This window comes from Lycium barbarum, chromosome 7, assembly GCF_019175385.1.
Source record: "Lycium barbarum isolate Lr01 chromosome 7, ASM1917538v2, whole genome shotgun sequence".
Classification (NCBI taxonomy): domain Eukaryota; kingdom Viridiplantae; phylum Streptophyta; class Magnoliopsida; order Solanales; family Solanaceae; genus Lycium; species Lycium barbarum.
In genome coordinates, this window is record NC_083343.1 from 113,365,542 (window position 1) to 113,383,707 (window position 18,166).

The following is an 18,166-nucleotide window of genomic DNA, read 5'->3' on the forward strand; positions in this document are numbered from 1 at the left end:
GGGGGCAGCACTCTCAGACCCCACATTCTACAGAAAACTCATTGGAAAATTGAATTTCCTAACTAATACTAGACTGGACATTGCCTATAGTGTACAACATTTAAGTCAATACATGAAAGATCCCAGAGAACCCCATTTACATGCAGCATTTCATTTACTTAAGTACCGCAAAGCTGATCCTACACTTGGCATCTTCATGTTTGATGACCTTGATTGTACAGTCAGAGGGTATTGTGACTCAGATTGGGCCACCTGCCCTGATTCTAGGAGGTCAGTAAGTGGTTACCTCGTATTGCTTGGCAATAGTCCTATTAGTTAGAAATCTAAGAAACAGGAAACAGTTTCCTTGTCCTCAGCAGAAGCTGAGTACAGAGCTCTCAGGAAATTAGTTGGGGAAATCACTTGGTTGTGCAGGTTGTTCACTGAACTGGCTCTCATCTACCCTCAACTTGTCTCTATATTCTATGATAGTCAATCTGCATTGCACATATCAAGAAACCCAGTTTTTCATGAGAGGACAAAGCATATAGAAGTTGACTGTCACTTCATGAGAGACAAACTACAAGAAGGCCTCATTGCTTTGCATCATAATGGGACTGGTGATCAACTAGCAGATATTCTTACCAAAGCCCTCACTGGTGTGAAGTACTCTGCTGTTCTTCACAAGTTGGCACTGGGAACCTCACCTCCAACTTAAGGGGGGGGGGGTGAGGTGTTAAGATGTGTATTTATACCTTACATTTATTCTATTCAGTATATTTTGTATATTAGCTACAATTGTAATGATTAGGTAGCTTTTGTAATAATCAGTTAGTTGATATTGTAATCAGCTGGTTAGTGATAGGAGCTAGAAAGTGGGGTCCAGCAGTAGCTTAGCTGTCATTTTCCTAATTCAGTTAGTTGACTAGGTTGATGGTATATATACTTTAGCATTGTGATGAAATAAATCAGTTGAGCATTTCTTCAAAATATCTTCATCCGCTTATCTCTCACCTTCTCTCCAAACCGCCATTGTTGTGACACCATTGTTGCTCAATCGCAAGCTCAACTCACTCATCTTAACTGCATTTTACGAAAACTACATCACTGACTGCACTTTTAAGACGCCACTAAAACGTAATATCAATATGGCTGAAAAGAACCCCTTAATATTCGGTTGTCATCATGTCCATTTCATTTTCTTTTCGATTGCAATCTTAAATTATAGACCATGCTGAGTTTCAATTAAAAAAAAAAATCTTCATTCCCCATATATCTAGCTGATCCTGACCTCTACCAATAAATGAAACAAAAGTTCATTTTTCAGTATTTGTTTTTTTGGATAGAAATGTATGGATTTTTTTATCTACAATATTCAAGCTGAGTAAAGAGTTGTATAATGACTATAAAGTTCCACAACCCACAATAACTAACTTGCAAACTCTAAGAAGTTGATTTCACAGTAGAAGATGATAACACAAGCATTGATTACGAAAATATTACAAAGCAAAGAAGGAAAAAAAGGGGCCTTTCTCTTCTCACTAGCCTAAGGATTTTATGATGCATTTTTCATCATTACTAAAGTGTATTCGCTGAAATTGGCTGTTGTATTCTCCTCTCTAAACTTTTCTCTCACCTTTTAATCATCCTGCTCATTATACGACAAATCAACAGACATAAAACATAAGATTGATCTGTATAGCCTTAAAAGTATTCATGTATAAACTAAACAACTAAGTAAATCAACAGCTGACTCCCATCGGACAGTAAGGAATCATAATCCCAATACTCTTTTGGTTGAATCAAATAGATGAATGTTTAAAATCCTTTAAGAAAGGTAACAAAAGAAATGAAATATGTGTCCACAATAACAATCTCAGTCGATCAGACCCTTTTTATATCTCCTTTCATGATCAGCACCTACTTAATATATATTTTATCTGCAAGTTATTCTGACATGGTATAAAAATTTCGGATAGTATTCAGTACAACCAATATATAGGTAGTTCTTCCAGTACTCTTGCAAGTGCTTCTAGCACTTCTCTAACTTTTATGACATCTATCTCTTTCCAACCAAAAAAAAATTGTGTTGCCTCAACTAACATTTAGCTCCCGTTTGGCCATCAATTTTGGAAGCTTTTCTTCAAAAAAAAAAAATTGAAAACACTGTTTGTCAATGGATAATGCTTTGCTCGAGCCAAGAGTCTATTGGAAACAACCTCTATATCTCTCCAGTCTCATGACTATTGCAGCTTTGTTTCCTCTAAATCTCGCATTCTCGTTCACAATGTTTGTCAGAGTGAAACAAGATTCAACCATTAATTTACCAAAGAAGTAAAAGAAAGAAAAAGCTTGCCAGAAAGAGAAAATTAATAGTGTTGCAGCTTTGTTTCCTAAATCTCGTGTTCTCGTTAAAATGATGCCTTTTAAAACTCTGTTCAATACAGCAATTTACATCCTCTAGCTTGAACTTTGAAAACAATATACAACAACCTTGTTATAACTTTTGTTTCATGTAAATAGTGACAGAATAAAAAGGAGGAATGCTTATAAGGTTCCACGCAATACAAGCAAATATGATGAGAAATTCATAGATATTCACCGTCTTGTTCTATATATATGATAAAAATGACGTGCAAGAAAAGAACATTGACTAGTTAAATGTACTAGTGGAAAATGGATAGAGCTGAACACTTGCAAGTTATCGACGACATGATTTTCAAGTCTTCATGGTTATCATGTCCCTGGTGATCAACTATCAATAAGGGGATTAACAAGGCTTTCAACTAAGATTTCTGGCGTAAAACACCACTTAAATTCAGTAACTTTTGGTTGTCTGATAGAATCATCCTTCGGATTGTATATCATGAAAACTGACCGATACAGAAGTAAAATTTTACCCTTATATGACTGGCAAAAAAAGGTGGAAAACGACATGCAATAGGGTGGATAATAGTTATAATTCCCATGATCATCAGGAAAATTGATGGTGAACATCTTTGTCCAAGATGCTTTAACTCCATAATCCTTCATAACCCACACATGGAATGGCTCCTTTCATAGTTACAAAGTTCAACAAGATCGCTTCCCAAAACTCCCAACATCAAATCAAAATTGCCTTTTCCATAATCGGGTTGCTCTACCGTATCCCATTTCTCATTTGCTAAATTAAAAGAAATGGTACCTAAAGCTGACGTCCAATAAAGCTTCCCCTTGACAAACTTAGCTGAACAATCTATCACAGAACCTTCCAAAAAATCCCGAACCGTTCTCCAAGAATCATTTTTCAGACTATAAATTTTAATATTCGTCTTGTACTTAGGATTATCATCAAACATATTGAAGATAACAACTAATATATAATCGTCATGTAACTCATCATATCCAAAACCATATCTAAAATAGCGAGAGCAAGTTGGCCTCGATTTAACTCCTGATTCAGGCAATTTCTTATACTTCCTAATGGATGGGTTCCAATTACATAAATTAACACCTGATTGAGGCCATTTCTTATCGGTCTTGTTTGGTCTATAATCCATTGTCAGAATCACACCACCTGATATTAAAGTTTTGCATGGGATAATTACACATTTCAGTTGCCTCAGTAATTGAGTTGTAAAATATGGAATTTAAAGAAAAGTCCTTGAGAATGCATATTAAGTTTAAAATAACCCTGTGGTGCTTGTTTTCTTTGTCATTAGCTGATGAATGAAGATGTATTTTTACGAATTCTGGGCTAGAGATTAAAGCGAGCCATGATTTTGAAACACACTTGAATTGTAAGAGTGATTTTACGTACAGGCTGTAAGAATTTTTATTATTCTTATGTGTGGCCCAATTAATGTAAAGCCCATAATAATATTTAATGAAGAATAAATCTCGACCGTTAGATCGGTTACTTGATGGACGTACCGGATTAAGTCTCAACCCCTATAAATTGGTCCTCCCTCCACCCATTAGGGTTACCACTTCTTCTATACACTTTTCCATCATTGACGGTTGTGATAACGTAAGGTTAGGGCTGATGGCGGAGCCAGGATTTCCGTCGAGGGGGTTCAAAATATAAAAAAGTAAACATACGAAGAAGCCTAAGGGAGTTCAACATCTACTATATATACATAAAAAATAATTTTAACCTTGTAAAAACAGTATTTTTTTCTGCCGAGGGAGTTCGGATGAACACTCTTGGTATAGTGTGGCTCCGCCACTGGTTAGGGCAAGGAGGTAGAAACCAATTTCTACAAATAACGCTTCCGCTTTCATTATAATGTCTTCCATCAGGTATGTTTTCCGTATTATCTCCATGTAAGATTATTGTGTTCAAGATCGTATGTGAATTAAGTTAATCTTATATGTGGTATCAAGAGCCTGGATATTTGAACCAATAATCTTCGTATAAGAGAGACAATATTATGATATATGGAACTTGTGCTTACTGGAAAAAAAATCGTAAGATTGAACTTTGATTAAACTGTATATGGTGGCTGACCCATCATGTTTTCTTAAGGTTTCTTAAAGCTATTAAGTGATCCGTAAATTAATATTAAATCAATTGATGATTAGGTAATAAAAGGTTTTATGGGAATTTACTAATGTTTGTTTCTGGGCGTGAATACCTTTGGGGAATTGTATATCCAAGATAGTGTCAGTTAGTAGGTCCGGTTACATTTATTGGTTGTACTTATATAATCTTAATTTGATTTCTTATGATTGTATGGAAGCTGATTTTGTCCAATTAATCAATTTAAATATTTATGCTCAGCTAGTAGTTGAGTTATAAAGTTTTATCAACAAAGTTACTTTGCAGATATTCTGAAACTACACTTTAGTTTCACATGATGTAATGATTATGGGTTATAATGTTATGTTTACTGTTTTTAGACCATTAAAGTGATGTTTTCATTATGAAAGATTCTGGAATGCATAATTTTTGCTGTTACACATATGTGATTTAATTCTTATATGTGCGATCATGAAAAGTGTTCTTTACATTAAGTGATAGTGTATGTGTCTAAAGTTGTATAGTTTGTTAGTCACCAATGTGACCAAACTAGAATGACTAATATTTACACATACATTATATTGATGTTAACATTATGCATGTACTAATGTTCATATAGTTTGTTAGTCACTAAAGTGACCAAGCTAAAATGTTGAAAATATTCACATGCATAGAAAGTTATGATATTTATTTTATGTGTGCATTTATGTTAATATAGTTTGTTAGTCACCAAAGTGGCCGAACTAGTATGTTTAAGAAAAATATGCATACATAAAATTTTTCATTTATCCATTAAACTAACGAAATGCCAATTACTGAAAATAAATGGATAAATGGACGTTCACTAATGCTAGAACTTAAGGATTTGCCCAAAGGTGAATCGATTATTCTATGAGTAGTGAACATAATGAGGTAAATTAATATTATTTAATCAAATATGTATTGTATATCCAAAGATGTCATATATGTTTGATTGAAAATATTTAATTGCCTGTTAAAGCTGAATATGGCATTTAAATTATGATAGTATGACGTAGTATCACCCAAAGGAGAATTACGATATACTTTTATTGTTTTACTGAATCCACATTATTTTCTAATTTGTGAGCATATGTATATCTATTTTTCAGCTATTCCTCTTCATTCGCTTGCTTCATCTGCTACTGTGTTCAACAGATTGAACTTCTCTGAATGGCATGAACAAGTCCAGTTCCACTTAGGTGTGATGGATCTTGACTTGGGCCTGCTGAAAGAAAAATCCATTGCTATTACTGATACAAGCAGTGACGATGAGAAGTCTTTCCATAAAGCATGGGAACACTCTAACAGATTGAGCCTTATGTTTATGCGAATAACTATTGCCAACAACATTAAGAGTACTATTCCACAAACAGAAAGTGCCAAGGAATACCTGAAGTTTGTGGAAGAATGTTTTCGTTCTGCTGATAAGTCTCTCGCTGGTACACTAATGGCTGAACTCACGACCATGAAATTTGATGGGTCGTGTAGTATGCAAAATCATATCATCGAGATGACTAATATTGCAACAAGACTCCGGACCTTGGGGATGAAAGTGGATAACTCCTTCTTGGTTCAGTTTATTCTAAACTCATTGCCTCCTGAGTATGGACCATTCCAAATTAACTATAACACTATTTAGGATAAGTGGGATGTTAGTGAATATTCAGTATGCTTACTCAGGAGGAATCAAGACTTAAGAAACAAGGAGGTCATTCTATTAACCTCATGGGTCAAGGAGCTGGTAAAGGACTTAAAGTGAAGGCCAACAAGTTCAAAAAGAAGAAAGCACCTGCTAAAGTTCAACAGGATGCTCATAAGGAACTCAAGGCAGATGTGTGTCATTTCTATAGAAAGGAAGGAAACTATCAGAAAGATTGCCCGAAACATAAAGCTTGGTTCGAAAAGAAAGGTACTTTTAGTGCTTTTGTATGTTTCAAATCAAATTTAGTAGAAGTTCCTAATTATACTTGGTGGCTTGATTCTGGTGCAACTACTCATGTATCCACTATATTGCAGGGATTTCTTACGATCCAAACTATAAATCCAAATAAGGATTTCTTGTTCATGGGAAATCGTATGAAGTCTCCAATTGAAGGCATAGGGACTTATTGTTTGATCTTGGAGACTGACATCACCTTGATCTATTACAGACTCTTTATGTTCCTTCAGTTTCTCGGAATTTGATTTCTCTTTCAAGACTTAATGTTTCTGGATTTGATTTTAAGTTTGGACATGGATGTTTATATAAGAATGTCGTTTTTTTTATGGTTCTGGTGTTCTTATTGATGGTTTATATAAATTGAAACTCGATAATGTTTTTTCTGAATCCATTCTTGCTATACATCAAAATATTGGAATTAAACGTAGTTCACTGAATGAAAGTTCTACTTACTCATGGCACAGGCGTTTGGGTCATATATCTAAAGAAAGGTTAGAAAGATTAGTCAAGAATGAGATTCTCCCGAATTAGATTTTACTGATCTTGATATATGTTTGGATTGCATTAAGGGAAAGCAAATCAAGCATAGTAAGAAAGGTGCCACTAGAAGCACCCACCTTCTTGAAATTATACACACTGATATTTACGGACCTTTTGATGTTCCATCTTTTGCTGGAGAAAAATATTTTATTACTTTTATTGATGGTTTTTCACGTTCTGGATATATCTACTTGCTGAAAGAAAAATCTCAAGCAACGGATGCCCTCAAAGCGTACGTCAATGAGGTTGAAAGGCAATTAGATAGAAAAGTGAAAATCGCTAGGTCAGATAGAGGTGGTGAATTTTATGGAAAATATAGCAAATCGGGACAATGTCCAGGTCCATTTGCAAAGTTCCTCGAGGAACATGGCATATGTGCACAATATACTATGCCAGGAACACCTCAATAAAATGGGGTTGCAGAAAGGCGTAATCGGACACTTATGGATATGGTTAGGAGTATGATAAGTAATTCCTCATTACCCAAAACTTTGTAGATGTCTGCTCTTAGTAACACTGTGTATTTATTAAACAGGATTCCTAGTAAGGCAGTTTTAAAGACTCTTTTTGAATTGTGGACTGGAAGGAAACCTAGTTTAAGACACATGCATGTTTGGGGCTGCCCAACGGAGGCTAGAATTTATAATCCACATGAAAAGAAATTAGATTCTCTAACAGTAAGTGGTTACTTTATTGGTTACCCAGAGAAATCTAAAGGGTATAGGTTTTACTATCCAAACCATAGCTCAAGAATTGTTGAAATCGGTAATGCAAGATTCACTGAAAATGGTGAAGTTAGTGGGAGTGTCGAATGTCAAAATGTGGAAATAAATGAGATAAGGGTTAATGTTCAATTACCCATGAATGTGCCTACTTCCACACTAATAACAAATATTGTTCCTATTGTCGAAGAACACTTTGACAATACTGAACAACATTTGAATGAAACACTCCAGGAAGGAACTAACTCACAAATATCTTACGCAAATGAATCACAAACAGTTCCATTGAGAAAATATCAAAGAGAAAGAAGATCGGCTATTCCAGACGATTATGTGGTTTATTTACAAGAGTCAAATTTTGACATTGGACTTAATAAAGATCCGGTTTCATTTTCATAAGACATAGAAAGTACTGAGTCTGACAAATGGATTGATGCCATGAAAGAAGAGTTAAAATCAAATGGAAACATTGAACGATATAAAGCCAGACTTGTTGCCAAGGGTTATGTCACGCCCCGAACCATGGCCTGGACGTAACACGGCACTCGGTGCCTGACTGCATGTGACCGAGCGAACCACATGGCTTGCTGAATCATCATGATACATAACATCAGCGGAGTATAACGTGAATGCATGATGAGCCTTTATAAAACATGGTAAGTCATAATACTTAATAAAATGCTTGTTTAAACATGAGTGAGCCCAAATGGCTATACGACTCCAAATGTCTGACATGCCATATCTGACTTGTCTAGTCTACGAAACCTCTAACCTGAGTCTGAACATAAAATATACTTGCTGGGACAAGGCCCCCAGCATACCCTTAATGCATCAATGACATAAGGTAAACAACTAACTAAACCCCGAAGAGAATGAGGCTCACCCAAAAGCTGATATGAGAGTTGTCCTACTGAGCAGGTGCGTTGTCCTGTACGTCAGTACCTGCATCGTGAAATGCAGGCCCCCAAGGCAATAAAAAGGGGACGTCAGCACATTGAATGTACTGGTATGTAAACACATGAGAGAAATAGCAGGCACATGATACATGAACATGAAATTGAAACTGAAACTGATCATAAACATGAGTGCTGTCAACACAAAGAAATCTGTAATGATCTGTAATATTCTATAATATTCTGTAATACCGACATGAACCACCACGGGGAGAAACGTGGAGTCTGATCTCTGCCCGATCAGCTAAGCCATCTCGTACCTTGCCGGGACACGAGACATGAACATGACATGAATGGATCCAAAATCCCTCAATGGGAAAATTTATGAAGGAATCGTCCTAACTAGGCGGAGCGATCCTTATCCTACGTTGGCATACGTAGTTTCAGGCTATCTGAGCCTTCTCGGTATTAATACAACTCCCGAACATGAAATAACTGAAAACATGATTTCTGAATCTTAACATGTACATGGGTACATGAAGACATGACAATAAATACATATATAAAAGTTTTTCATGAAAATAAGCATAACATCTCATATCTTGTGTTATAGAACCCATGGAATGCAAGTCATGGGTTTTTCATAGATTACGGACCGAGTCTCAATTACCAAAACAGTAAATTAAGACTAATCAAACTGAATTGTAACTGACCATATAATATACATCATGGTTCAAGTGTCTAGGGTTCAACATGAATATGCCTAGAATCTTAAAACTTGGAGTGTAATCATGGAATACTGAAACATGGGGAAGAACAAGGATGTTCCCACACGTGGATAGCGCCTACATACCTTGACTTCCTGCTTTTGAGCGTATCACAATGTCCTTCAATCCCTTCAACTTTAATCTATAATAATACAGGCCATAGGGATTCTATATTAGCAACAATATCCATGTTTTGTTCATCTACGCATTTTATCAAACACTTGGTGGGCATGAAGCTCCACAACCTTCATTAATGGTGATTTCTTCGCCCAATTCCCATTCTATTACTTCTAGGTGATTCTACAATCTTAATTAGATGTAATTAACATCATTCTTCATCACCCACATGAATACAACAATCCCAAGTCAACAATCCAAAACTTTAGCATTGTTCATATAATCCTCTTTATCAAACCCATTTACTATTCTCCCAAGAACCCATCAATTCACAACTATAAATGTTTAGAGGGTAGAAACATTACCTTTTTGAAGTCCAATCCTCTTGAATTCGGGTTCTAGGGTTTTCACCTCCAACTATAATGTTCCAATCATAACTCTATAGATTAAAAGGGTTTACTCAAGTTAGAAAGAGATTAGGGACTTGGATTCAATCTAGAATCATGATAGAAACTTACCTTGGAAGATCTTGAGGTTTGGGACTTGTTCTCTATGAGTTTAGAGAGAGTTTTCGTGTATGGGGATGGAGAAATAAACCCCAAATCCCAAATATAACAAAACAAAAACGCGTAAACCCGACCTTTGACCCGAAAACGTACTTAGCGGGCCAAACGACGGTTCAAATGACGAAACGTCGATCAGATCGACGTTAACGTCGATCTGCTCCGTCGAATTGATCAAATTTCCAGTGAACAATGCACAATCGACGGTTCAAAGGACGAACCGTCGATCAGATCGACGGACCGTCGATCTGCTTCATCGAATTGTCAAATTTCCAGTGAACAATGCACAATCGACGATTCAAAAGACGAACCGTCGATCAGATCGACGGAGCGTCGATCTTCCCGTCGAAGTCACCAATTTTCCAACGAAGACAGGCTTCAGTAAAATGGGCATAACTCTTTGCACAGATGTCCGTTTGACCTCCATAATATACCGTTGGAAATATATTTCAAAGGGATACAACTTTTATCAAGGAAGTTTTCCCAAATTCGAAATTAATAATGGGGTTATGATCGTTGGAAGTAAGACCTTCTATAAACTCACTTGCAAACATGCCCCGTAAGGTGGTTTTCAACTTTGCTTTGCCCAAAGACATTTCTTATGACTTAATTGGTTTTCAAAACACTTCCTATAACCCTCATATTGGTTCCATTATATTATCATCTTATGAGTCAAACTTTCGCCCGAAGCTACGAGGTGTTACAGGTTATACTCAGAAAAGAGGCATTAATTATAAAGAGACCTTTAACCGGTCTTAAAGAAAGACTCGTTAAAGATTACTATGGATTTGGTGGCTCATTATGATTTATAGTTACACCAAATGGATGTGAAAACTGTCTTTCTTAATGGAGACCTCGAGGGGGAAGTTTATATGGACCAACCAGAGGGTTTCAAAATTAAAGGAAAAAGTCAAATGCTGTGTAAATTAAAGAAGTCAATACATGGACTCAAACAAGTCTCACGACAATGGTATATAAAGTTTAATGATACCATAACATCTTTTGAATTTAAGGAAAACACCGTTGATCGGTATATATACCAAAATGTCAGTGGGAGCAAGTTCATATTCTTAGTCCTATATGTTGACGATATTTTGCTTGCTGCTAATGATTTGGGCATATTACTTGAGATGAAAGATTTTCTCTCTAAGAATTTTGAAATGAAAGATATGGGTGAGGCACCCTATGTGATAGGGATAGAAATATTCAGTGATAGATCACAAGGACTATTGGGACTGACTCAGAAAGGCTATATCGAAAGAGTTCTTGAGAGATTTAACATGAACAATTGTTCAGCAGGAGTTGTTCCAATTAAAAAAGGGGACAAATTTAATCTCATGCAGTGTCCAAAAAATAATGTAGAATGAAAAGAAATGGCGTCAATTCCTTACTTTTCTATTGTTGGAAGTTTGATGTATGCTCAAACTTGCACAAGACTGGATATTAGTTTTGCGGTCGGAATGCTGGGAAGATATCAGAGTAATCCAGGAATTGATCATTGGAAAGCTGCAAAGAAAGTTTTGAGGTACCTAAAAGGAACGAAGGATTACATGCTCACGTATAGGAGATCCAACAGTTTGGAAGTTATTGGATACTCGGATTCAGATCATGGTGGATGTGTTGACACTAGAAAGTCCACTTTTGGTTACTTGTTCCTATTAGATGAAGGAGCAATATCGTGGAAGAGTGCTAAGCAATCCGTCATTGCTACATCCACAATGGAAGCATAATTTGTGGCATGTTTTAAAGCCACAATTCATGCATTATGGCTGCGGAACTTTATTTCAGGACTTGGGGTTGTTGACACCATTACCAAGCCGCTGAAAATTTATTGTGATAATACTGCAGCAATATTCTTCTCCAAGAACGATAAGTACTCCAAAGGTGCCAAACATATGGAATTAAAGTACTTTACCGTCAAGGATGAAGTTCAGAAACGAAGGGTGTCACTTGAGAATATTAGAACTGATCTCATGATTGCTGATCCATTAACGAAAGGTTTACAACCAAAGATATTTAAAGAACATGTACATTGAATGGGTCTTGGTTGTACTTATGATTAATGTTTTTCTTTAAGATGTTTGACACTCTCAATTATGTGTTTTGTGATATACTTTAATGAATTTCTTGTTTCTCATAATGGTGTACACATTATTGTTTTGAGATATTACAGGATAAGTCTCCATGAGACACTATTGTGGACCATAATGTTAAATGTTTTATAGCTTATGAACCTAGTATGATAATTTACTAATGTTGTAGTATATGGAAGGGAGTATGTAGCACAAAATTATGTATAACCATCAGAACTCGCATTAGTGGTTTGTCATATTATGGTATGTATGATGGACGTTATATAAGAGATTTATTTTATGCGCAACTAATGTTTATGTCGTTAAATATTAGCGTTATGTGGTAATTAGGCCAAGTGAGAGAATGTAAAAATATTTATTATTCTTATGTGTGGCCCAATTAATGTAAAGCCCATAATAATATTTAATGAAGAATAAATCTCGTCTGTTAGATCAGTTACTTGATGGATGTACCGGATTAAGTCTCAACCCCTATAAATTGGTCCTCCCTCCACCCATTAGGGTTACCACTTCTTCTATATACTTTTCCATCATTGACGGCTGTGGTAACATAAGGTTAGGGCAAGGAGGTAGAAACCAATTTCTACAAACAACGCTTCCGCGTTCATGATAATGTCTTCCGCATCAGGTATGTTTTCTGTATTATCTCCATGTAAGATTGTTGTGTTCAAAATCCAGGGTGAATTAAGTTAATCTTACACAAGCAGCTCTGATTGTATTTCTACATTGATTTCTTGTGCAAGGGAAGGGATTATTAAGGTTGAATATTGTGTTGAAGCGGATGGAAATGGATATGGTTTGTGGGTTTTCTCCTCTTTGAAGATCTAGTTTCCATTGTAGCTGCAGATGGAAACTTGGCTTATCGGAGTTTTTAATCGGAGTTGAATCGGAGTTTCTCCAGCAAGCTACAACTGGAATCTGGCGGAACGCAGCCGGTCAAAAAAACACCACGTCGCTCAGTCACCGGCGATGCCAACAGTGTCCAAACCGGCGACGGCGATGACACTCTTCTCATCTCACCTGCTAAAACTGTGGCTACAGCGTGTAAAAAAATAAATAAACATAAGCTAAACCAGGTAATTATTTTTCCCTAATTGGTATAGAGTGTAAAAATCCCTAAAATTTAATTTCACTTATATATTTAGCAACTCTTAAATTCTAACCTCTTACATGTCATGTTTAAGATCATACGATTCAAGGACATTTGATATGTTCGACATATTTTTAGTTTAAGATCACAAGATCTACATATCTCTGATAAATGCTCTGCTAGTATTAGCTGCACTGCAGACATCATAGGATAGTGTCCTAATGAATTAAGGACACCTAGTATTTGTGGTCCGACTACGTTTTTGAAGTTCTTTAAGGATTGATGTTCAACTTTATCCTAAAGACGATTCAACTATACCTTTACTTGCCCTAGTGGAACCAAGTATAGAGTGGTCTTTTGTCCATAAATTAAATGGATGTAACATATTTTGTCTAATTGCTGCTTCTTAGGACGTTTGAAATTTCTGTGTAAGTTCAGTTTACATCATTGTTGCTATTTATTGAGCTGAAAATTCAAAAAATTGTGAAAAGTATTCAATGAGAATTTCAAGTATTATGGCAACATTCATTGAAAATACAAAGCATGTGGCATATTTTCATGTAACCAATACATTTTATAACGGATGTCCCTCGAAGGGATAATTTATGACCAATATATTGGTAGTATTCTTGTGTACATGGCAGTAGGGCTGCGTATAAGATTGATTCAGTTCGGTTTGAAAGTTATTGATATGACTTATCGATTATTGGTTTTGAAAGTTATCTGTTTGAATAATCATACCTTTGATTCCTTAGTTATTAGTAAACTGTAATTTTGGCCATTGTAATATTTAACCTTAAATACTTAGAATGTGCATTTTCGGCCCCCTGACGTAGTAAATATATATTCAGATTATTATAAGACCTATTATACTTTTAATTATGAAGAATAATATAAATTTAGCATAATGCATGGTTAATTAAACAGGTCTAGAAGCAAGATTTTTCAAGAGAAGTACGAGCAAAAATTAGCTACGCGAACAGGTATATGTAACAGAAGAAAAATGAGAGGTGTACTTTGCGGTCACCATAACAACGATAAGAAAAGGGATAGTCACACATTTAATCCTTTAATTATTGGTAAACTCTAATTCTGATCTTTATAAATTGTAATTCAAGGCGATTTAACTTTGAATTAATTAGCACATGCATTTTCGCGACCTTTACGTAGAACTTAATAGTTAATATGTTATTAATAGATTATTATTAAACCTATAATACTTTTAATTGTAGACTGACAATACAAATTTAGCATAATGCATAATTAATTTTACATAGTTAATAATCAATAATTCATCAAATTTTTGAAGATTCACTAGCAGAAGTATCAATATTACACATTTCAAATGAAGGTTAAATGTGTCTAAAAATGTGTCTAAATAACACAAGGACCAACATTAAATTTTTGATAATTCAGTGACAATATGACACAAATTTCCACAAGAAAATCCTAATCTCTTAACTTTCAAAGCTTGTTAGAACCTGTGAAAGCTCATCATACCAGGCACTCTACTGGGATGAACTTCTACCATGTTCTCCTTTCTTGAGATACTTAAGTGCTTCATCGCATACCTCGGATGTATCAGCATATTCTCAAATATCTGATACTGCAAAATCCAATCGTGAACACGCCATAGGAATCAATACATAATACTGCAAAATTAATTATAAGCTTCACGTGAAAGAAAAGCAAGTAACTTCCAATCTTGTCATATGATAGAACTTGAACTACACGCATAGTACTTTTTTTGATTGATAAGTTAAAATTGTACTATGAAATAAAACCAAGATAGTACTGCAGCAAATACAAACTACACACATAGTACTCTATTTCAATTTTCCCTTCGTATAATTAGTTTGTGAAGAATAGCCAAGGAGCCATTCAAATGTTAGGCAGGAGATGAAAATGATAAGTATCTGCATATGTTATGTCCTCAAAGTTTCCATAAATAGTGTGTCCGAACTCACACAGCAAAACATTAAATGCTACTGAAGGCTTTGAACATCATACAATGAACAAAATCAAAACCTTCGAAAGTTATTGTTTGAGAAGACAATTTATAGATGGCTATTCTTATTGATTTGTATAAAAAAAAGATTTTTCAATACAATGAGAAGAAAACTGCATAAAAACAACATGGGTGGGTAGGATAAATTTGATAATTAGACCAAAAAAGAGAAGCAATAACTCAATTAAAACACATTTGATTTTCATAAAAATTCTCATACCTTTTATATCACCCAAAGTGTAATTACTAATGATAGGTTCAATAATAATGCAGCTTGAATATTATGAAACCATGCTAGCTCAATGACCACCTTGTTGTTAAGAAGATTGTAGGTTAGGATTATAGCCAGCATAAGAACATTGACTCTTTACATTCTAATGTGATAAGCTAAGCGACAAAGAACCCTATAGGTTAAGAAAGTTAAACAACTTACTGCAGCTCCACCTGGTGAACGTCAGAAATCTTTTAACAAGAAACTCACATATGCATACTTCAATAATGCTCGATACAAACAAAAAAGTACAACTACTTTATAGAAGCATGAAGACCCATCATCAAATGTTACAACCTACTTTAAATTATAAATTGATAGTACAGACAGGAATATACCCAGTTTGAGCACAAGGGAGAAGAAAAGGTTTGAGGAAGATGGCCGAGTACTTTGCCCATTTCTCTGCCTCTTAGGCCTTAGCAATTGTTAATCTGGAAGTGATCTTGAGGAAAGAGAGACCCAAAGGGAACGATTACGGATTTGCTAAAATCAGTTATGTGTAATTATTATTCTACCCCTGCACTAACTGAGCTAAATGACTACTCTACCCTTGGTCGTCCTCCTCTTCACATTTCTATACAGTAGTAATTTGTTATGTACCAATTCATAATGAAGGGTAAACTTGCTATTTTATGTGGGGTTTGTACACCCATTGGATTTGTTGATAATAAACTCTCTTTTTCACTTCTTCTATACACTTCACTGAATTTCCATTACTTTATTCTTGCATTCTTAGCTTTTTAGGTTTTACAGAATTGTGTGTAATCAATTAAGCACACAACCGAATTTGACTAAGATTATTTTTTCCAATAGTTCAATGTCAAACAGGGGATTGCAAAGGACTCCTTGAGTGTCAAGATTATGGTACACCCCCAAATACTTTAGCCGAATACGCCTTAAACCAATTCAACTATATTGATTACTTGGACATATCTCTTGTCAATGGTTTCAATTTGCAATTAGAATTTAGCCCTGAATCCACAGACAATTGCTCAGTTAGGATTAATTGTACTGCAGACATCATAGGATAGTGTCCTAATGAATTAAGGACACCGGAGGATGTCACAATCCTTGTACCGTTTACAAGATTGACCAATATTGTTGCACAACTGGTAATTGTGGTCCGACTACTTTTTCTAAGTTCTTTAAGAATAGATGTTCAACTTCTTTCAATTATCCTAAAGATGATTCTACTATTACCTTTACTTGTGCTACTGGAACCAACTATAGAGTGGTCTATTGTCCATAAATTAAATGGATGTACCATGTTTTCTTTAATTGATGCTTCTTAGGACGTTTGAAATTTCTATGTATGTTTGGTTTACGTCAGTATCGTTGTTTATTGACCTGCAAATTCAAAAATTGTGAAAAGTATTCCATGAGAATTTAAGTTTTATGGCAAAACATTCATTGAAAATGCAAAGCATGGTGTATTTTACTGTAACCAATACTTTTTTTTAACGGATGTCCCTCGAAGGGATAATTTAGTATTCTTGTGTACATGGCACAGTAGGGCTGCATATGTTCAGTTTGGTTCGGTTTTGGAAGTTATCGATTTGATTTATTGGTTATCGGTTTGTAGATATGCTAACCCGTTAAAAACCCGTTAAAATATCGATTAATTGGTTATTAGTTAATCCTCGGTTATTGATTGCTATTGATTCGGTTATCGCTTTAACCGTTAAGATTGCATACAATTTTTTTTTCATTGATAATAAAATTAATTGTTAGTATTATATTTATTTATTCTATTTTATAAGAAACTGTACGCGCATGAGAAATAAAAAATTACTATTTGTTTAGCTTTGTCAAAAACAATAAGAAATTTAGTTTATTAAGAAAATTGTGATTTATTGAACTTTTGTAGAGTTATGAATATGTGTTCATTCCCAAAAAATAATAATTAAGGAATCGATATACGAAGTCACACGAAAAATGGATATATTGACCTCTTGATCTCTAAACCTTTTTGGAACGAAAAGAACAATAATTTCTAGAAATTACGCGTGTTAACTAATAGTTTTAAGGAACTAACAATAAGACTTTGTGTTCAGTTATCAATATATCTTCCCATGAAAATTTTGGAATAGCAAATCTTTATATAGAAACTAGAAAACTCTATACAAAGTGGTATAGATGATCATTTAATTATAACAATATCTATGCGCAGCAAGTTTCATAGGTTCCCAAGTCAATGAAATTAGCATGCCTAGTAAAATTCAATTAGTGACGGCTTGACTACAGGTAAAGAAGCAAGATTTTTCAACAGAAGTACGAGCAAAAATTAGCCATGCAATTAGATTGTGTATTTGGCACGAAATGAAAGATGAGAGATGGAATTTGCATTCACAATAACAAAGACGAAAATATGACTAATTTCACTCTTCATCTCTTAATCATTAGTAACATTTAATTTTGGTCCTTATAATATTTAATCTTGAATTAGGTAGAATTTGCACTTTTGGTCCCTTTACATAGTAGTAATATGTTATGTTTAGATTATAATTAGACTTATAGTACCTCTAATTATGGAGTAACATAACATATTTAGCATAACGCACGATTAGTTAAACATGTGAAGAAGCAAGATTTTCCAAGAGAAGTACGAGCAAATATTAGCCACGTGAACTCACTGCGTATTTGCCACGAAATGGAAGATGAA

General features: G+C 34.9%; 3 protein-coding genes across 3 annotated transcripts; 2 read left to right on the top strand and 1 right to left on the bottom strand.

The window, feature by feature from the left end:
• Positions 1 to 982: 982 nt before the first annotated feature.
• LOC132601767 (F-box/kelch-repeat protein At3g23880-like) lies at positions 983 to 3,518 on the bottom strand. Its single transcript, XM_060314833.1, has 2 exons — positions 3,047 to 3,518; positions 983 to 1,062 (listed from the first exon to the last, which is right to left on the bottom strand). Exons 1-2 carry the CDS (start codon positions 3,516 to 3,518, stop codon positions 983 to 985), a joined length of 552 nt encoding a protein of 183 aa, XP_060170816.1.
• A 1,767-nt stretch (positions 3,519 to 5,285) lies between these two features.
• Positions 5,286 to 6,140, top strand: LOC132601768 (uncharacterized). The gene is made up of 2 exons (XM_060314834.1): positions 5,286 to 5,355; positions 5,611 to 6,140. The coding sequence occupies exons 1-2, from the start codon at positions 5,286 to 5,288 to the stop codon at positions 6,138 to 6,140; spliced, it is 600 nt and encodes a 199-aa protein (XP_060170817.1).
• A 5,275-nt stretch (positions 6,141 to 11,415) lies between these two features.
• On the top strand, positions 11,416 to 11,772 carry LOC132601769 (secreted RxLR effector protein 161-like). Its single transcript, XM_060314835.1, has one exon. It carries the CDS (start codon positions 11,416 to 11,418, stop codon positions 11,770 to 11,772), a length of 357 nt encoding a protein of 118 aa, XP_060170818.1.
• Positions 11,773 to 18,166: the final 6,394 nt, after the last annotated feature.

Excerpts from the sequence above, each read along its gene's own strand:
- LOC132601767 (XM_060314833.1), bottom strand. The coding sequence starts at position 3,518 with ATGGATTATAGACCAAACAAGACCGATAAGAAATGGCCTCAATCAGGT. Across the intron at positions 1,063-3,046 it reads AAGCGATCTTGTTGAACTTT|TTAAGATGAGTGAGTTGAGC; the intron begins GTAACTATGAAA and ends CGTAAAATGCAG.
- LOC132601768 (XM_060314834.1), top strand. The coding sequence starts at position 5,286 with ATGCCAATTACTGAAAATAAATGGATAAATGGACGTTCACTAATGCTA. Across the intron at positions 5,356-5,610 it reads ACTTAAGGATTTGCCCAAAG|CTATTCCTCTTCATTCGCTT; the intron begins GTGAATCGATTA and ends TCTATTTTTCAG.
- LOC132601769 (XM_060314835.1), top strand. The coding sequence starts at position 11,416 with ATGGCGTCAATTCCTTACTTTTCTATTGTTGGAAGTTTGATGTATGCT.